Source organism: Micromys minutus (genome assembly GCF_963924665.1).
Source record: "Micromys minutus genome assembly, chromosome: 11".
Classification (NCBI taxonomy): domain Eukaryota; kingdom Metazoa; phylum Chordata; class Mammalia; order Rodentia; family Muridae; genus Micromys; species Micromys minutus.
In genome coordinates this window covers 59,143,666-59,164,736 of record NC_137980.1, presented here as the reverse complement: position 1 = coordinate 59,164,736, position 21,071 = coordinate 59,143,666, and the positions used below count along the sequence as shown (strand labels likewise).

General features: G+C 52.3%; 1 protein-coding gene across 3 annotated transcripts; it reads left to right on the top strand.

Annotated features, from left to right (window-relative positions):
• The first annotated feature begins 3,145 nt into the window (after positions 1-3,145).
• On the top strand, positions 3,146-16,183 carry HELZ2 (helicase with zinc finger 2). 3 transcript variants are annotated; one of them, XM_080925133.1, is made up of 18 exons: positions 3,146-4,184; positions 4,487-4,670; positions 4,744-4,851; positions 5,418-5,935; positions 6,035-6,676; positions 7,515-8,298; positions 8,465-8,540; positions 8,685-12,369; positions 12,523-12,665; positions 12,757-12,888; positions 12,974-13,135; positions 13,214-13,361; positions 13,442-13,558; positions 13,630-13,822; positions 13,980-14,333; positions 14,503-14,659; positions 14,767-14,934; positions 15,028-16,183. In XM_080925133.1, the coding sequence occupies exons 1-18, from the start codon at positions 3,169-3,171 to the stop codon at positions 15,150-15,152; spliced, it is 8,712 nt and encodes a 2,903-aa protein (XP_080781259.1). In that variant the 5' UTR covers positions 3,146-3,168; the 3' UTR covers positions 15,153-16,183. The 3 variants fall into 3 exon arrangements, with proteins under 3 accessions (XP_080781259.1, XP_080781261.1, XP_080781260.1); XM_080925135.1 differs by lacking the exon at positions 12,757-12,888; XM_080925134.1 differs by lacking the exon at positions 13,442-13,558.
• The last annotated feature ends 4,888 nt before the right edge of the window (positions 16,184-21,071 follow it).

Below are 21,071 nucleotides of genomic sequence, written 5' to 3'. Positions count from 1 at the left end.
CCACATTCCTCGCTGAGGACGGGTATCCCCACCCTCCACCCCCTTGTGAAGGGCCCAACCACAAGGAGGAAGAAGAGTCTTTTCTGATATTTGGTCATCTCTATTGAGTACTCATGTCTGTCTGTCCTCCGGAGCCTGTGAGACTAGGACCCCAGTGCCACAGTGTCCTAGCTCAGTGGATTACTCAACCTTTAGGATGGCCAAACAGCACTTTCCGCACTGAGCTCAGGCAACTCAAAGGAGAATGCACAATGTTCCCAGCACTTCCTGTTATGAGTTCTGGCATATTCCCAACATCTCTGTGTATCTGAAGGGGTTGACTAAAAGGGGTGTCTGGGAGCTGTGAAAACAAGTCAGATCGTGGATCCAAGCTGCTGAGATAGCTTTCCCTCCTCCCCCACCTCTCTCCCTGAGTGTGTGTGTGTGTGTGTGTGTGTGTGTGTGTGTAACACACATTCTGCTCTGCTCTAGACTGTGTTTTCTTGTTATTCTAAAAACTCTCTGGTTGAGACAGCTCTCTCTGCTAGTAAAAATTCTAAAAGCTATCTGGACAGCTGCTATATTCAGTAGCTAGCTCCCTGCACCTAGACAGGTCTAAGGAGATCTCTCTCTCCCTCTCCCTCCCTTCCTCTCTCTCTCCCTCCCCCTTCCTTCCTCCCTCCCCCCTTCTTTCTCCCTCCCTCCCAGTGTTGAGGAAAGACTAGAAAAGCTGCTATTAAAAACAATTATTGGATCTTCAAACCAAGTCAGATATCCTGTTAAGAAAAAAATTCTTGAAGAGCTATCTTTGCTCTCCAGAGATCTCCAGGCAGCTCATCTCTGGAGAAAATTCTAAAGAACTGCCTGCCCTTTCTGCTAGCTCATCTCATGCAGACCAAAAGCCCAGTTTTTTATTTTACATATCAATTCACTTATTTATTCCAGGTTCCCTTTTGATTATCCTATTAATCTGCATCCTGTGACCCTAACCCTTTGATTCTTAAGAGACAGCAAACACATTTAACATTGCAAAAGAATTCAGAGATCTGTCTGCCTCAGTTAAGCCCAGATGACCAGTTTGACGGGACCCTGCCCTGAAATTATTTCCATGGCACACCATTTTCATCACACCTCTGTCCTAGACTCACCTTAAACTCAGGAACCTGCCTACCTTTATATCTTTCCGAGAAGACGGCCTTTAAGTCCGTGAAACCCCTCATAATTCATATTGTATTCTTATATTTTTGCATAGTTAAGAAATTATACATTTTCAAACTCATGTATTTAGAGCTCTTTCCCATATAGCCTTAAGGGCTGTCCTGAAGTCTCTGGTGTTTACCATTTTGCAAGACGTAGCCACACCCTTGACTCCTGGACAAAGTGCTGTTTCTAATTCTCCTGGAGTCATTAGTGTTAATAGAAAGGACATTCCTCAGAAGAATGTGAAATATGTACATTATTATACAAACTAGTTTTATGCCCACAGCAGCCATTGATACTCCTGGAGGCTTACACTGGGGCCCTGTGCCAGGGGTAGAAACCATGTCATTCTGTCCCCACCAGGGCCACTCGGGTCTCAGCATTGATTATAATCATTAGAGCTTCAAGGAAGAAGCCTATCACCTTTTAGGAACAGGTCCTGCCTCAGCATAGAGTTCTCAGTTCCTTGCCTGTCTGGCCCTGCTTCCAAGGACTCTAGCCCTTGGCTACAGCACCCAGAATTAAAATTTCAAGGCTGTATAGGCAAAAGCCCTCCCACTCCCAATAGGGACACATATTTGACCCTAAAGCCATCTACCCAGGGGCTTATCTCACCATCCCCACACCAGAAGCCACAGACATCTAAGTGTGAGTAGGGGGAGGAACTAAGAAAGGGCCAGGTTAAATTCTGCTGTGTTGACCTCAAGGGAACTGTGGGGGTGGGGAGTGGGGGAAATCTTACTATGGCCAGGGAGCTCCGCCAGGTCTGGGAGGGAGGCTATCACTTGAGGGCGGGGCAGGGGCGGGGCAGGGGGGGCAGTGAGGTAATTTCCGTGCTCTGTCGTCAGAGGTCTGAGTCGCCCCAGGGGCAGAATCGAAACTGATCGCTGCTCTAAGTCGATGCTGGTGCACTGGGTAAGTATGGGGTGGTGGCTGGGGACTGGAGGGGCCACCTAGAGAAGTGTGAAGACCACCCCTTTGCCTGCAAATGGGCAAGATCACTGGCTTCAGACAGATCCTAGCATCGGACAACTCCATGGACCCCTCTTCCTGCTTCTCCAGCTGCGGGGGGGGGGGGGGGGCGGGGGGGCGTTAGGGGTTCTAGCTCTGGCTAAAAATCTCCACAGGAGTGCAGTGAGGGACTGCAGGCTTTGCCTGTTGCTCATTCTATTTAAAACATAATCTTTGTACCTCAAAGTTTCCCTTGAAAGTTTAGAGTGCTAGGGTATAGGTCAGTAGTAGATTATTTGCCTGGCATGTGTAAAAAGCCTGGGTTCCATCCTCAATACTGGGAGGAAGGGAGGGAAGGAGGGAGGGAGGGAGGGAAGGAGGGAGGGAGGGAGGGAGGGAGGGAGGGAGAGAGCGAGAGCAAGAGAGAGAGAGAGAGAGAGAGAGAGAGAGAGAGAGAGAGAGAGAGAGAGAGAGAGAGAGAGATTGATTTCCCTTAGACCTGACTAGGTGTTTTCAGGAAGCTAACTGTTCTCTCTCCTGTCTCTGCTGGGTGATACTAACTCAGACTCTGGGCTCTGGGCATTGCCTCTCCTTCTGGCATCTCTGTGGGAGCTCTGATGAGGACCATCTAACCTGGGTAGAGCAGGACTTCTGCAAGGCTGTGCCCTCCCCGCCTGAGGTTTCTGTTGCCAAGTCCAGGTGGGCAACAGTAGTCCCAGTAGCCAACTAGCAGGTCTCAAGAAAGTGGTACTCTTTTAAGACAGCCATGATCATGAAACTTGAGGAGTGAAGGAACCCCATAGGTTCCAGATAGAGGATTCGGTGGCCTCCCAACTCCCTTCTTTTACCCGCTGCCACTTGGGCAGGACTTGGAGGCCTTTGGGTAGAACTCCCCAACAAGCCAAGATTGGGCAGAAGTCTCTGTCCTACACCTGACAGAGATGTAGGTAGGTCCTTCTTAACCTTGAGCTGACTTGCTTCTCTTGTCCTATCATCTCCCCAGGGCTAACAGTTTCAGTAGAGCAGCCTTCATCTGAGATGGCATCTGTGGGGTACAGTCTGAGGTCGGCCAGCACATCCACCACCAACGGGCCATCCTTGGCTGGACTCTATGCTAAGCTAGATCTTCACCTGGGCTGCTTCCACTGTACCCAGTGCCTCAATGAGAGCACCTACATTCTGCGTGAGGTAGAGCACACCTGCTCCAGGGAGATCCTGTTGGCCCGCTTCAAGCATGCAGCCAGGAGCAAGATCTGGCGTAAGGTGGGCCGCAGGCCCAGCTTCCCAACACCTATGCGCTATCAAGTCTGTTACTACTATAGCCCAGGGTTGGGCTGTAGGCGTCACTGGAACAGATGTACTTTTGCCAGCAGCCCTGAGGAGGCACTGGTCTGGACATTTGAACGCAAGTACAACCTTCCCAGACTGAAACTGAAAGAGGCTGTGCAGGGCACCAGAGCCCCAGATAACCCACAGACCCCAGCTGACACCATCCGAGCAGAGTTTGGTGGCCATTTCCAACTACTCTGTGCCCTCTGCTTCAAGTGCTGTCCCCCATGCCTCTGCCCCGTGGATCCCAGGGGCCATTGCCCTAGGCACCAACTCTGCCCCACACTCCTCATCCATGTTATAGTTGAGGGCCAAAAGCGACAATTTGTGGAGGTTAGGCCACTACCACAGCAAAGACATTCTCTAAACTACTGCATGTTTGTGGGCCGTGGGGTGCCATGCCGCCAAGGGGCCTCACGCTGTGGCTATGCACACAGTGCTGTGGAAATGGCTGTGTGGAAGGCTGAGCAGTTGGATGGGCTTCGGAGAGAAGATCTGCTCACATATCCTTTCTTTGGGGAGGACAAATGGAAAGGCAGCCGTGGTCAGCCTCCTGAGGTCAAACTGTACTGCCACGCCTGCCTGGTCACCTGCAGTTCTCAAGAGGCATTTGAGAACCACTGCTCCTCCCTGGAGCATGCACAGATGGTGGCCTTTGACCAGGCTGTACCCTGGAAGCACCGTGCCCCACCAATGGGGCTCTCCAAGTTCGAGCTCTGCCCTAGGTAAGGAGAATTGTGTGGGAGCCTAGGGTGGGAGAACCCCGACCCAGGGCTAGCCCGGGGGATTGTGAGGCCCACGAGACCTGGGACCTGCCTGTCATTTGCTGTGCCCTCTGCATGTCAAGATAGTATAGCAGTGGCCTCTGAAGAAGGTTCCTTGTGCCAGCCCTTGTCCTGGATATCCAGGGTACAGAGAAAATCAAACCCCTACACAATCCATTCCTGCTCCCCAAACAGGCTAGGGTTGGACTGAGAGGGTTTGCTCCTGAGGCTGGTCCTCCATGAAATCCTCTTCATCTCTCCAGGCCTGATCTCTGTGAGCATGGAGAGGTCTGCATCAAGGCACACTCAAAACAGGAGTTACAGGAGTGGGTTCAGCGGGCACAAGACAAGGAGTTTCGCGAACAGGCCGCCTGGCAGGATGGGCTGGTACCTTACCAGGCACGGCTTCTAGCGGAATACCAGCGCAGCAGCAAAGAGGTGTTGGTGGTAAGTGGAGGCTTGTGAGTGGGTGAGGGTGGGCCCACAGCTTCGGTGCTGAAAGACCAGCTTCTGTGTGCAGATGGCTGAGACTGTCCGTGGAGTGTCTGTCACTTGCCACCAGCCACTGGTGCATCAGGACCAGGGGAAGAAGATCCAGCACACGTGGGTGTTCACCGTCCATTCTGAGGTGAGGGTCAGACAGCACTGAGGTCGCACGTCTTATGGGTCTCCCCAGGCTTGTGTGGAGGGGTTCCCAGGGTGTTACGGACCACAAGTGGGCAGATACAGAAAGCATGTGATTTGAAGTGGATGCTGCCAGCGTCTCCACTTCTGTGTCTGTGTGACCTAGGACAAACCTCACAGCCGCCCTGCCTCAGTTTCCTTCACAATGATAGGACCCTGGTGGCACCCTCACTCTCTGGATGGGATCACCCAATGGAGTAAATTAACCAATACAAAAAACAAGTGTGCCAGTGTCTGACATCTGGAGAGTGAATGTGACTTGTGATTACAGGACCCTGAAAATCCCAGGGTCTTCATCTCCTTCTTAATATCTTCTGTGCCTTAGGCAAGGTTCATGAGCATGAGAGGTGAAAACCAGGGCAGACTGAGCAATCTGAGTGTCCTACACTCAGAAAGTGGCAAGCTGCCTGTCTCGGGAGGGTGGAAAGGGTCAGGGTTGAAGGAGTCACCATGGGCCTTAACAGGGTCTTAGGGCCCATTCCACACTTTATGGCCTGTTTCCTTCTCCAGGATCCCTTGCTCCACGTGGCCCTACTCAAGCAAGAGCCTGGAGCAGCCTTCTCACTGGTGGCCCCCAGTCTCCCACCACACCAGCTCTATGCACAGGGAAAGCACTTCTGTGTGCCCAACTCCCCAGCCCAATTCCAGGTAGAGGTGCTTGTGCAGACTACCTCCTTTGGCAGCTTTGAGCAATGGGTGGTCTTTGACTTTGGTCATAGACCAGTGCTTCTCCAAAAGCTGAGGTTGCAGCTAGGCCAGACACACAGCCTAGGGCTCAATGGGAAGCCAGCACCCAGCCGACCCCAGAAGCTAGAATGCTGGCACACAGGCAACCGCCAAGTGGTGCTTGAGGTAGACTGGACACCTGAGCAGGAAGCCCTGATGGCCAAGTACAAGGTACCCTCCCTGGCCCTGGAGTTCAGTCACAATGTTCCGGTCTGGGGACCCATCTCTCGTTCCAACTACCGACAGAGGATGCACAAATTTCTCTATGAGGAGGAAGCAGTCCAGCAGCAGCTGGTAGCCAAGTAAGTGGGGCAGTGGGCTAGCAGGAATAGTCAAAGTCTGGACTTGGAGGATGGGTCTTTGACTAATGCATAGAAAGCTGACCTATAACTTTTTACCAGGCTGGCAGTGAAGGGCCAGGTATCCCTGAAGGCAGCACTGGAGACACCAGCACTCGGCATGCTCTTTGCACCACCAGGGGCCATCTATGCCAAAGTCCCCTTCCCTTCCACTCTGTTGCCAGACACTGACCAGGGCTTCCTGCTGAGCCGAGCAGTCAGCACAGCCCTTGTGGCTCCTGTGCCTGCGCCTGACAATACAGTATACCAAGTGCGGCTGGAGACGCGGGCCAGTTCAGAGCATGCACTGTGGCTGCTGTTACCAGCACGGTGCTGTCTGGCTTTGGGGCTGCATATACAAGACAGCCCCATCTTGGAGGTGCAGTTCCAGATTGACCCTCTGATCTTCCGGTTCTGGCATCAGGCAGTGGATGCCCTGCCTGAGGAGCGCCTGGTGGTTCCTGACCTGCCCGCCTGCACCCTGCCCCACCCCTGGCCCACCCCACCCTTATTTCGTGGCAATCACAAACAAAAGCTGGCCGTGGGGCTCATTGCAGGCAGAAGACCTGAGGGCACAAAGCACATTCCACCATTGCTCATCTATGGCCCTTTTGGCACCGGCAAGACCTACACATTGGCCATGGCTGCCCTTGAGGTTGTCCAGCAGCCCCACACCAAGGTGCTCATCTGCACACACACCAACAGGTGAGCCTAAAGCTGCTTCCCAGTCGCTCACTGCTGCCCTGCCTCTCAGAGCGTCCATCTCTCTGATTCTTACAGAGTTATGGGTGCCTTTCCACAAACCCTAGGCTTAGGAGAGAGTTGTAGTAGTGATGTGTTTTAGCCTACCCCGTGTTTCCTTGGTGAGGCTCTTTTTTTTTTTTAAATATTGAAACAGGCTATTCAACCAAGAAGTTCCTCTTTGACTAATGTGGGTTTTTTATTTTATTTAAAAAAAAATTTTAGTTCCCTAATAATACATATTATTGCAGGCATGGAGCCCTCCTTTAGCCCAGAGTGTGGGGTGGAAGGAAGAGCCCACGTACAATAGCCACACGTACTGAACCACTTTCTAGGCTGAGCTGGAGATCTGAGTGGCAAGGCTGTTGTTCCTTACCTGGAAGATCTCAGGAAGCACTTCCTTGACCTCTTAACTCTCGGGCTCTGCTCCTGGGGATCAGGCTACCAGTTCTTGTTGCCCAAGCTTGCGGCACCCAGGGGTTGTGTTCAGGATCTGTGCCAGCCCCTAGCTATGAGTGATCTCAGGACACAGCTATCTCTCCCCTTGGCCTCAATTAAGAGATTGCCTTCTCTAAAGTATCCCAACTACTCACGCTCTCCAAGTCTTGCCTGCTCATCTTCAAGCTCTGACCTTCTCCGTGTCTTTGCTTTTGTCCTCGTTGGGGAAATTTGAGTCCCTGGACAAGACCCCTGTCCGTCTGCCTTTTGAGTGTCCCTGGCATCCAGGCAAGGCTGCATACATGTTTTAGCCAGCAGCCCGAGTCCTCACGCAGCAGCCCATAGTGCCTCACCCTTTCTACAGCGCAGCAGACATCTATGTCCGGGAGTACTTCCACAGTTATGTCAACAGCGGCCACCCAGAGGCGGCTCCACTCAGGGTGATGTACGCAGATCGTCCTCCAAGACAGACAGATCCAACCACACTGCAGTACTGCTGCCTAACTGAGGACCGCCAGGCCTTTCGCCCACCCACAGGCCTAGAGCTGGTACATCACCGTTTGGTGGTCACCACCACTTCTCAGGCTCGTGAGCTCCAGGTGCCAACTGGCTTCTTCTCCCACATCTTCATTGACGAGGCAGCCCAAATGCTGGAGTGTGAGGCCCTCATCCCACTCTCCTATGCCTTGTCACTAACCCGTATAGTGCTGGCAGGGGATCACATGCAGGTCACACCTAGGCTCTTCAGTGTGCCCAGGGACAAGGCTGCAGGGCACACACTGCTGCACCGCCTCTTCCTGTACTACCAGCAGGAGGTACACAGGATTGCTCAGCAGAGTCGCATCATCTTCCACGAGAACTACCGTTCAACTGCAGCCATCATCAACTTTGTCTCCCGTCATTTCTACGTAGCCAAGGGCAACCCCATCCAGGCCAGCGGCAAAGTCCCACGTCACCCCCAACACTACCCTCTCATGTTCTGCCATGTGGCAGGCAGCCCTGAGCAGGACATGTCTATGACATCCTGGCTTAACTCGGCTGAGGTCACCCAGGTAGTGGAGAAGGTGCAGGAGATTTACAACACCTGGCCTCACTGCTGGGGACCCCGGGAGCAGAGGCACATCTGTGCTGTCTCTCACGGTGCCCAGGTAAGCTGTCTCCGCTGGCCTTGACTTTCTTTACCCGTGAGGGCTGCTTTGTGCCTTTCCAGGCTGATCCATTGTAAGCATACCAGGGTGAGGGTGTCTAGGGATTGGCAGGAGGGCCTGTTCCTTCCTGGGTGACAGGCTCCTAGAACCCTGGATTTGTCTGCAGGTTAGTGTGCTGAGGCAGGAGCTAAGGAGGAGGAACCTTGGTGAGGTGTCTGTGGGCAGCTTTGAGATCCTTCCAGGTAGGTGACAGAAATGTGGGCCAGAGACTGGCCTAACAGGGAGGCAGCTTCCAGCCCATTCCTTGGATATGCATATATATATGGTGGGACTGAGGTGGCCAGGCTGCTTGTCCTACCTGGCCATCTGACCCATGTCTCCCACAGGACGTGAGTTCCGGGTAGTGGTACTGAGCTCTGTCCACAACTGCAACAGTCTGCTCAGCCCTGGGGCACCAACCTCAGAGTTCTTCACTGAGCCCCGTGTGCTGAACACAGTCATGACCCGTGCCCAGTCTCAGCTGGTGGCTGTGGGAGACGCTGTGGCTCTCTGTTCCTCTGGAGCCTGCAGAAAGCTCTGGAAAAGCTTCATCCGTGAGTGCATAGAACATCACAGCGTCTTCCCTGAGGACCTATCGCTGGAGCAGATAGAGCAGGGTGTGGCCCAGAGACAGAATTGGGCCTCACTGACACTCAGAGCTAGGGGCCCAGAGGCAGAGCACAAATCTACGGCACAGAGCCTCCAAAGGCCCATAGCTGAAGGGACCACGGTCACAGTGAAAGCAGAGACTAGAATCAGGGCAGCAGCTACAGCACAGACCGAGGCCATAGCAGCAAGGGACACAGCAGGAGGAAACTCGGCCTCTAGAGAAGCAGCAGCAGAAGTGTCCACCCTGGAAGGTAGGATGTCTGAGGAAGACTCCGAGTCTGACTTCTGGACCTCTGACTGGGAGCTCAATGCTGATGATGCCATCCTGAAGGAACTCCTCGATGAGAGCCGGCAAGTGACTGTGACTGTGAGGGAGGATGGACTTCTGGACACCATGGTTTGCCCTGCATCCCCACAGATGGCCCAACAATACACAAACCTACCCCCATCTATGCTGCGGAAGTTCTTGCGCTCAGACCCCAAGCGATTCCGCCGCTGCAGCTTCCTACAGGAGACCTTTGAGAGAGCTTTGGCCACTCCATTGGATGACACGGCCTCTAGCCCTATCCAGGTCAGGGGTCGTCTGAACTGTGGGATGGCTTTCACAGGGGATGAGGTGCTAGTCCGGATCCTGGGCCCAGCAGTTGATGACAGGAACATCCCTGGAGGTCTGCAGGGTTGTGTGATGGGTGTGCTGAAGAGAAGGAGGCATGAACTGGCCTTTGTGTGTCGGATGGATGACTGGGACCCCCGCATTATGATCCCCATCAATGGTTCTGTGACTAAGATTTTTGTGGCAGAGATGAAGGACCCAAAGCAAGTTCCCATCCACCGCCTTGTTGAAGACAAGGTACAGCGTGTGAGGCATGAGACTCTCAAGCCTGAGGACCGGAGCACCCGGCTTTTCTGGGTTCGTATTGTCCTTTGGCGGGAACGTTTCTATTATCCATTAGGCATTGTCCTGGAGGTGCTGCCCAAGGCCATCACCTGGGAGCAGAGCCTTTATATCCTTGACCTAGAGCATGGCCTGAAGGCCCACACACCAGACCCAGCCTCTGTTTCCAAGGCTTTGCAGAGATACCACTCAGAGTTAAACATGGCCTCTGGTCACCGAGAGGACTACCGCCACTTCCTGACCTTCACTGTGGACCCCCAGGGTGCCTGCAACCTTGATGACGCTCTTAGTGTCCGGGACCTAGGCTCAGTGTACGAGGTGGCAGTGCATATTGCTGATGTGGCCAGCTTGGTGCCCAAGGATGGGGCACTGGACCTGAAAGCCCGCCAGCAGGGCACTGTGTTCTATGCCCCCAGCAGGGAGCCAGTTCTCATGCTACCTGCCAGCTTGTGCCACGATGCGCTCAGCCTTCTACCAGGTCAGGATCGCCTCGCCATTTCTCTCTTCCTCACCATGGAGAAAGGCAGTGGCCAGATCAAGAGTCTGCGATTTGCACCCTCCATAATCTGCTCTGACCGCCAGCTGTCATATGAGGAAGCTGAGGAACTGATCAAGAGACACCCTGGGGCTGGCATGGAGCTACCAACCCACCTGGACTCCGTGGAGGCCTGTGTTGTGGCTGCCTGCTACTTCTCTTGGATGTTGCGTCGTCAACGCCTCCCAGCTGCCTGTTACTATGAGCCGCCAGATGAGGACAGTGTGCTGGGCTTCCGCACAGCCCACATCATGGTCCAAGAGTACATGATCCAGTTTAACAGCCGCGTGGCTGAATTCCTTGTGGGCAATAAACACACAGAGACACTCACACCACTAAGGTGGCATCCCACACCCAGTAGGCACCAGCTTGACAGTGTTTTCAAGAAGCACAAAGGACTGCTGCCTCTGTCACTGCACCTGTGCCACCGTTCAAACACCCACTATACCCCCAACAAGCAGCTGTATCTCCTGACTTCCCTCTGGAAACAAGTGCAGCTTGCAGCTGGTACTCAGGACTACAGCCAGATGGTGGACCTTATTGCTGCAGATGACATGCACCCTTCACTGACTCCTGCTTGCCTGGACTTCCGCAGGGCTCTGGGCCGCTCTGTGTTTGGTCGCTCCAGCCAGGGTAAGCAACAACCTGCTGGCCACTACTCACTGCAGGTGAATTGGTACACATGGGCGACCTCACCCATCCGGAGGCATCTGGATGTGGTGCTGCAGCGGCTAATCCTACTGGCACTGGGCCATAGGGGCTCTACATATTCTAACAGGGACATTGATGGGCTCTGCCAGGACTTTAGTCGCCAGTATGCATGTGCCCAGACCTACCAACGGCGGGCCTACAGCCTGCACCTGGCCATCCAGCTCAAGACCCAGCCTCAAAACAAGCTGGGCTTTGTAGTAGATGTCGAGATGGGTGCCCGCTGCTTCAAAGTGCTTTTCCCTATAAACCGGGAAACCCTGCCTGATCCCTCCCCTATCCACTACCATTCCCTGCAGTTGGCTGAGCACCCCCAGGAGCTAGTGAACCAGACAGGCTTGCGGCTTGTATGGCGGCGACGCATGTACTCAGTGAAGGCGTCCAAGCCGTCTTTACCACTTCTGGGCACGAGTTTTGATCCAAACACCCAGACTGTAGATGCAGCCCTGTGGATGAAGCTACTGGTGCTGCTGAAGGAGCAGCGCTGGCCTGAGGTAGCTGCCCTCATCCAAGAGCAAGATAAGGTTTCTCGTCGAAGGGAGAAAGCACAGATACACCAGAGCCGCTGTGGACACTTTATAGAGGTAGCCTATGAGCTGGGCAGTGGAGACACCCTGGAGGTTCAGCTTGGTTCCAGCCTGCAGCGGGGCTTCCTGGCACCAACCCTGCAGCTGTGGACTGTGGTACCTGGCTTCAGCCTCTGTCTGGAGCATATGGAGCGGCCAAGTGACTGCTTTTCAGGCCATGTGCACCACGCCCTGCAAGACCAGTACCGAGAAGTCAGCGAGTATTCAGGTGTGTGGGGGCCACGCTGTGCCCTGGAGGCACTCACAAGTGCAGTTACAGAAAATGACTCCATTGTGCTGCAGGATGTGCGTATCTCTTGGGACACTTCTCAGGGGCAACTGCAGGGCACCTTCCAGCTGGAAGCTGCTTTTCTCCAGGAGAAATGTATCAACATCCACTTTGACTGTTGCTACCTCTGCATTCGGCTTGAGGGGATCCCTCTTCCCCCACCTAGCTCATTCCCTGGGCCTAGTGGCCTTGGCCCCTTCCTGAATATTAACCCCAATACATACACCTGGGTGGCCCATGGGCTATCTGGTGACTGGGACTGTGAACTGTCTGGTGACTGGGACCAGGAGTGTGTGGATGATCGGCAGGAGGTTCCCAGGCAGGTACATTTCTTCATCCACCACATGACCATGGAGAAGGTTCCAGAAGAGGTGCTGAGACCTAGCGCTCTGTTCACTGTGGAAGTGCTATCTAAGCAGCTTCCTGACCTGTGAGTAGCTCCTCTCACCTGAGGTCAGGGAGAAGGTCCCTGGGCTGAGGTCCAGTGCCAGGACCTCCTTGTGCCTGGGAGGACATGGCTCCCTCCCTAAGAAAGTCGTGTTCACGTTCTGGTATCCTTTCTCACCCCACCCCCACCTCCCAGCCGCAAGGAAGAAGCTGTGCGGAGACTGAAAAATGCATCCCCACTGGTCATTAGCATCGCCTTGGGCCGCCAGATCCCTGAGTCCTGGCGCCCCTCTCACCCCCGTCGCCGTGGCTGGTCTCACCAGCGTCCTTTCCACAAGGGTAGGTCTGCCCCTTAGCTTTTCCACCTCTCCTCAGCTCATGGTGCTTAGATGATCCTTGGCTTCTGCTACACCCACTTCCCCCACCCTAGCACCTACCAGCAGGTTCTTGGAGCGGCAAAACTACAACATCCCTGGTGGACATCATAAGCTGAACCAGAGCCAGGACAGGGCTGTCAGGAGTGCTCTGCAGAAGCAATTCACAGTCATCCAGGGCCCACCAGGTGGGGTCCATTTGCAGGAGCCAGGAGGGGCTGCCCTGTGTAGGCAGACGTAGCCATAAGAACTCACACTGTCCTCTCTCCACAGGCACAGGGAAGACCATTGTGGGCTTCCACATTGTGTACTGGTTCCACATGTCAAACCAGGAGCAGATGCCAACTGGCAGCAGCCCTAGTGGAGAGGAACAACTGGGGGGCCCATGTGTCTTATACTGCGGTCCTTCCAACAAGTCTGTGGATGTCCTGGGAGGTGTGTGAGTGGTAAAGGGCGGGACTGCCAGAGGAGGCTGGACACGGAGTTCCAGCCTCACATCCTCACTTGCCCCAGGACTGCTCCTGAGGAGGAAGACAGAGATGAGGCCCCTGCGTGTATATGGGGAGCAGGCAGAGGCCACTGAATTCCCACTGCCAGGAGTGAGCAACAGGAATCTATTTGGCAAGATCTCTCATGAAGGAAGACCGAATCAGAACCTCAGGTATGACTCTTCTGTCTGTACTGGGATTGAGGCAAGGGGACCCCCGCCGGCCAGGGTTTCACCAAGGTTCTGCCTTCTAGGAGCATTACCCTTCACCACCGGATCCGCCAGGCCCCCAACCCATATGCACCAGAGATCAGAAAATTTGATGCCCAGCTTCGGGAAGGGAAAATATTCTCAAGGGAGGATCTTGTGGTGTAAGTGGTGGTCTCATAGGTGGAGCTACCCATAGGCAAGCTCACTGGATGACATGAATTATCTCATGTAGATACAGGAGAGTCTTGGGGAAGGCGCGCAAATACGAACTCGAGCGACACTCAGTCATCCTGTGCACATGCTCCTGTGCAGCTTCAGGAAGCCTGAAAGCTCTGAATGTTCGACAGATCCTGATCGATGAGGCAGGCATGGCCACGGAACCAGAAACCCTGATTCCATTGGTGTGCTTCTCAAAGACTGAGAAGGTGAGGGTTGTGGAGATCTAATGCTCCTCCCTGGATTCCTGGGGAGCGGCTGATGCTGGGCTGCTAAGGGTGTAATAGGTGAGCCTTGTAGATGGCCAAGAAGTTAGAATGCTTCTGGCTCAGAAGGTGTCAAGGTCATAGCTATCTGTGCTTCCAGGTGGTTCTGCTTGGAGACCACAAGCAGCTTCGGCCTGTGGTCAAGAGTGAACAGCTGCGAAATCTGGGGATGGACCGGTCTCTCTTTGAGAGGTACCACAGGGATGCCATCATGCTGGACACACAGTACCGTATGCATAAGGACATCTGCTCCTTTCCCTCCATGGAGTTCTACGGGGGAAACCTGAAGACTTGGTCTGAACTGAGGCGACCACCCAGCCTCCTAGGTCATGTCGGCAAGGAGAGCTGTTCCGTCATCTTCGGCTCAGTGCAGGGCCAGGAGCAGAGGCTGCTGGTGTCCACTGAGGAAGGCAATGAGAACTCCAGGGCCAACCCGGAAGAGGTGACAGAGGTGGTAAGTGTCAGAGCGACTCTCTGTGGTGTTTGGTGGGTTGGGGAAGGCTTCCTTGGGGAGGGTGAAGGCCAAGAAAAATGTCAGTGGGCAGGAAGGCAGTGAGGCCCCGAGCTCAGGACAGAAGAGGGATTGGGTTCCAGCTCCTTTGTCTGCCCTCTTATCTACTTAGGTCCGCATCACCAAGCAGTTGACCATGGACCGGACAGTGGATCCCAAAGATATCGCTGTCCTTACACCCTACAATGCTCAGGCTGCTGCAATCAGCAGGGGCCTCATGCAAAGAGGGGTCACTGGAGTGACTGTGACCTCTATCACCAAGAGCCAGGGTGAGGCTGGCTCTAAGGAGGCAATATTTGTGTGGGGGTCAGCGGGAGATGGGGGGCAGTGGACATAAAGCTGTAAATTCATCTGTTACCCCCTCTCTGCCTCCCAGGGAGTGAATGGCGCTATGTGATTGTGAGCACAGTCCGAACATGTCCCAGGAGCGATGTGGACCAGCGGCCAACCAAGAGCTGGCTCAAGAAATTTCTGGGCTTTGTTGTGGACCCCCACCAAGTAAACGTGGCCATAACCCGGGCCCAGGAGGGGTTGTGCATCATTGGTATGAGGGTTTGTGTGTCTGGGGAAGGCTGGGGAAGGCAGTGCCTAGCATGCTTGGGGCAAAACTAAGAGCAACCTTGACTCTCTCTCGCAGGGGACCATCTACTGCTACGCTGCTGCCCACTCTGGCGCAGACTCCTAGACTTCTGTGAGGCCCAGCACAGCCTCGTGCTTGCTGAGAAGGTGCGGGTCCGGAGAAAGTCTGCCCCGTTGTCTTGAGGAACCCCCACCTGCCTGGCCCTTGATGTGCCGTCAGCTGAGAGTGTGTCTCTCATTCTTCTCTGCCAAGGGCCTGGGCATACCGAGGATTGCCACAGCTCACAGTCACAGCTCAAATTAGCCAACCACCTCTGCTCTCTTCTTAGGAAAGGCCCTGGTGCTGGCTCCCTTCATGTAGCAGTGACAGTCTTAAGGGTGGTGGCTGCTTCCTGTGCCGGAAGCAAGCTTAATAATGATGACCTTCCTGTTTGTGCTCGGACAAGAGCTGGAGGCCTGCCCTTTGCTCCCAACTCCCTTTACTTTTCTGGGGCATTTAATGACTGTGACATCTCTTAGTGGCCACAGAGAACCCCAGGATGTGCCTTATGCTGTTATAGGGGACCAAAACAGAAATCAGATTCCTCTGAGACTGGACTTTGACACTGTGACCCATCTCTGGTTGCACTGGGCACCGTGTATTCATTTGCCCCATTTTCTAGTCTCAATAACCTAAAGCCAGCATCTCTTACAGGAATACTCAGAGTGGGCAAGGAAACCTTCCCAGGAGGAAGACTTTTTTTCTTGGACTGTTTACTACCTTGTGTCCTACAGGGCTGCCCGATAGCACAGGTGCAGGAAGGGAAGAGCTGAACCAAATGCTCACACAGCTCTACCTCCTGGGGTGTGAAGCAGCTGACTTGTGAGAGGGCGGCTGGGAACGAGGCACCCAGAACCTGTGCTTCTTCACTGTGCTTCCGTCCATGCTATGCCCAGGGTTTTAGGACAACCTGCCCAGCACCATCCTTTCCTACTGGACTGAGCAAGTGAGATCTCTCCCATCCCGTCCCCCTCTTATGTGCTCACCTCCTGGAAATTCCAAGGCTGGAATCCCTCTCCTCAGATCAGAGATGCTGCAAAGTGAAGTATACACCAGGACAGCTGTGAGGCCTAAGGCCTCCTGTGAGAGTAATATCTGGTGTTCTCTACAAATTAAGTTTCTACATTCCAATTTTTATATCTTTTCTCAGATTATGCCTTATATAACTGGATCATTTTATTATAAAAACTGCTCTGAAAGTTCTCACGAGTGTTTTGTGGTATGGGGAGGAGTAGGCAGAACTGGTCACCTTGTAGCTATTGAGGTGGTCAGAGGAGTACAGAATGGTGAGAGAAGGTGGTGGTATCCCATCTTATGACTGAGAACATGGCTGCATAGTCACAGGAAGCTAATATAATTTCACAGAGATGGACTGGAACTGGAGAGCTAAGTCTGTTGCTGTAGGCCCCTGGCTGAGTCAGGTACAAAGTCCTTGTGGCTGTGGCCTCAGTTTTAACTTATCTGAGTTGTCCTCTAGTACCTTGGGTCCCATGGCCTCCTCCAAGACAACTTGTGATACACATTTGTTTGGCCTTTGGCTTGTAGCCAAACAAGCCTCTCCCAGCACAGCTGACTCAAGAATGATAAGCCCAGGAGAAGATGGTGGAGTTCCTACAGACACTGCAAGGGAAAGAGGTTCCCAAGGCCTGTGTACTTCAGAGGGAGGAAGGAACAGCAGAGGGCACCAGCTTCACCTGCCCCATCATCCACTTAGGTCTGCAGATGAGATTGACAGGGCTCTAGTGTCCTGGCCATTTTCCTGGGACAGCTTGAGACAGAGTGCTAGGGGTGTGATTGGTGAGTATTACTGTGTGATAGGTGAGTATTACTATCAGTTGAAGATGAACAAAAAGTTGGGGTCCCTCTGGCCCAAGGAGCATTTTAAGAGCAACCATAAATGAGCAGTGAAGTTTAGGGATGGATATGTACTAAAATAAGCAAGGTATTCTCACCCCCCACCTAGAGTTAAAAAGGGCCCTGAACTTGGTGCGAAATAGTGAGGAATGGTATTTGTCTTAGTTAGGGTTTTACTGCTGTGAACAGAAACCATGACCAAGACAACTCTTATAAAGGGCAATATTTAATTGGGACTGGCTTACAGTTTGAGAGGTTCAGTCCATAATCATCAAGGCAGGAACATGGCAACATCCAGGAAGGCATGTTGCCGGGGGAACTGAGAATTCTACATCTATTCAGAAGGCAACTAAGAGATGACTGGCTTCCAGGCAGCTGGGATGAGGATCTCAAAGCCCATGTCCACAGCAACACACTTCCTCCACACCTACTCCAACAGGGCCACACTTCTTGACAGTGCCATTCTCTGAGCCAAGCATGTTCAAGCCACCACATTCCACTCCCTGGCCCCCAAAGGCTTGTTCAAACACACGAGTCTATGGGGGCCATACTGAGGAATAGCATAATACAAAATAGGTTTAGCACAATTTCAAAAGTCCCACAGTCTATAACAGTCTCAACAATGTTCAAAGTTCAAAGTCTCTTCTGAGATCCATGCAGTGTCTTAACTATATCCCTTAAGAAATCAAAATAAAAAAGCATATCACATACTTCCAATACCATGCAGGATATGCATTACCATTCCAAAACATGGTGAGGAAATATCACACCAAGCAAGAAAAAAAAAAAAAAAAAAAAAATGAGATAGGCAGACTCCAGACTCCATGTCTCCATGTCTGGTGTCAAAGAGCTCTTCAGATCCCAAACTCCTTTCATCCTTGTTGACTGCTGTTGGCAGATCTGGTATTCAGTAGCAACAAGCTTCATTCTCTTGGGCTGGTTACACTCCCCACCATTTGCAGCAGTCCTTGGCAGGTATACCATGGCCCTGGCATCCCAACCATCTTGAGGTCTCCAAGGCAACCTCAATGTTACAACTCTTGTTCCAATGCTTGGGATCCACATATGATTTTCTGGGTCTCTCAGAAGGGCTGGTATCTCTAGCTCTGCCCTCTTATAGCACTCTAGGCTCTGGTTGATTCACTCCACTGCTGGTGCTGTGCTTGGTGACCATCCCGTGGTACTGGTATCTCCAATATTTGTGGGTCTTCTGCTGCAACTAGGCTTCACCAATAGCTTCTCATAGGCTCTCTTCATGGTGCCAAGCCTCACCTTCTTTGCACGCCCCCTTCAGTCCTGAGCCATCAACTGCAACTGAGGCTGCATTCATCAATGGGATTTCCTAGCCTCTCACATGCCAAGCCTAGCTGCTCTTCATGACCCCTTCATGCTTTCAAAACCAGTACCACTGGGTGATTCTTACACATTACCAAGTCCAGCAAAGCATGAGGTACAACCTTGGCTATTTCTGGAACACAGCTTCTTTGTGCCCTCAGAAAACACTTCCCAGAAGATTTCACCTCAGTGATGCTGGTCTCTTCTTAAGCAATGCTAATTTTTTAGCTCCAGCTGACCAGAATTTGTTCCAGTAACCCCTTCTACTCTTGTCTCTAAAGCCATAGTCACATGGCCAAAGCTGCTGAGTTCTGCTGCTTGCTGGAGCTGGAGCACGCCCCCCCCCCTTGTTCTATTACATTATCATTAACTTTCTGTTTTCCAACTTCATTGCCTAAACTTGACTGTCCTGGAATTTGCTTTGTAGATTAACCTTGAACTCAGAGGTCTGCATGGCTCTATCTCCTGAATGCTGGGAATAAAGGCATGTACCACCCTGCCTGGACTTAAGATTTTCTTTACCTGGAATTTGCTCCATATCAGGCTGAACTTGAGCTCAGAGATCTGCTTGTCTCTGTCTCCTGAGATTAACACATGTGCCACCATGCTTGGGCCTAAGCTTTTCATGGCCACCATTCCTCAAAATCTTGATCAAAAGCCTGTATCTTTCATTTCTGGATTGTAGTTCATTCCAGATTAAAAGTCCAAGTGAAAGCAATAACCATATAATAATAATGCCTAGATACAACCATTTCCTTGTTCAATGGCAAATGCATAAACAATAAACTTAGCTGGGAGGGGTCTTGCCCCAAAGTCATCACTCCCTTATCTCCTTGAACACAGGATTCTGGTTCATTTCATCTTCTGGTGCCCTTTTATTACTTGAATCATACATTGTGTGTGTGTGTGTGTGTGTATTTAAGCTTGCTTTGATCGAACAAAATGCTCTTCATGAGAGAACAAAGTCTATGCTGGGCTTTTCTGAGACTTCCACTGTCAATGTGAATAATCGAAATCTCACGTAGACTCTTCAGATAAGGGCAAAAAGCAGCCATGTTCTTTCCAAATCCAAAGCCCCCAAATCCACACAAAAAAGCATGCTCAGGCCTATCACAGCAATACCCCAGTACCTGGTACCAACTTATGGTTTTACTGCTGTGAACAGACCATGACCAAGTCAAATCTTATAAAGGACAACATTTAATTGGGGCTGGCTTACAGGCTCAGAGGTTTAGTCCATTATCAAGGTGGGGGCATGGCAGCATCCAGGCAGGCATGGTGCTGGAGGAGCTGAGAGTTCTACATCTTGTTCAGAAGACAACTAAGAGATGACTGGCTTCCAAGCAGCTAGGATGAGGATCTCAAAAGCTCACACCCACAACAACACACTTCCCCCACACCTACTCCAACAAGGTCACACTTCCTAATAGTGCCACTCTGTGGGCGAAGATTCAAACCACCAAAGAATTGGAGCTCAAGAAGAGAAGAAATCCCAGATCCCATTGGTGATAAAGACACAATGTATCCTGGAGGTGAGGTAATGAGTCTTGGGAAGACATTAGCACTTACGGGCAGTGCACAGGTTGGGGAGTGGGCTATGTGAACCAGTTCCCAAGCACCTAGTATCTCAAGTAGCTCCACTGGGTATCCACCTCTGGGCTACATCTCTCTGGGCCGTGGTTGGGGGTGGGAGTGCCAGGCTACTAGACCCATACATGCTTCCCTTAGCTAGTCTCCATTCTAGGCCTCTTCTCTCTGGTGGAGTCGCTATGATCAATACCTAGTCTCCACCTTACAACACAGAGGCCATCCTGGGATCATGGGTCCATAGGATGACCCTATCCTGAGAGATATCTATAAGCAATTGGCACTTTGACCACATGTCACAGAGAATGACAGTCCTGATTTGCAGAAACCTTGGTTAGATATGTGGCTGGAGATACCTGGCTTGTTACCCAAGCTGAGCCCCAGGAGGCAAAGCACATCCCCAGGGGTAAAGTAGGGGTCTTTATTATGCCCATTTATTATGAGCACTACTCAGAAAACCCCCATGCCAGTGGGGGAGGATTCCATGTCTTTTACCACCTGATCACCTACTCTTGCCAGACTTGGCAATTTCAGAATGACTACCACCCACAGTGTATGTGATGGGGAGGAAGCTGGGCTTAGAGTGTGCTGCGTCAGCTCTTTATATTCCTTTCATCGACTCTGCGGCTTTGCTCAAGGTACAAGGTGGTAGCACTCTGGACCCAGAGGTGACCTGCATATACCTCTTCTACCTCGTGATTATTTGTGTGTGGGGCGGGGGGCAGCAGTGAGGAACGTGGTTACCTGTGTGGGCTGAATACCATCAGCTAGCTATTGAGGACAGTCAGTGCTGTAAGGGTGGTCACTTTTCAGAAGCTGGGCACCACTGAATGTCTTGGAAAGTTTCCCAGCCAGGCTTTCTTTCTGGGACCCTAACCCATGTAGGGTGCCTATGACACTTCAGTTTACTTGGGGAGAGTGTAAGACCTTTATTTTAAACACAGACATCATATGGTCCTGGCATCCTTGCTCCAAGGCAGCTGGGATGCTAACACCAAAGCTATGAGTGCCCTCAGTGGTGAGTAGACAGGCCCAAAGTACCATCTTCCTCAAAGAGCTCAACCTAGGAGGTAGGGAAAGAAATCTGGTTCTGGCTGTGGGGATGAGGCTGAGGGGCTGAGTTCCTTTGAAACACCTGGTACCGGTGGCCAACACTCCTTTGTTCCAGGGTCCAGCCTGGGGTTCTCCCGGAAGAGACAGAAGGCAAAGGGGTTCTGGGCTTATGGGGTATGGGGCCATCAGGAAAACACATAGCTGCTGCTACCTTAAGGCCTAAGGAGGGCTGT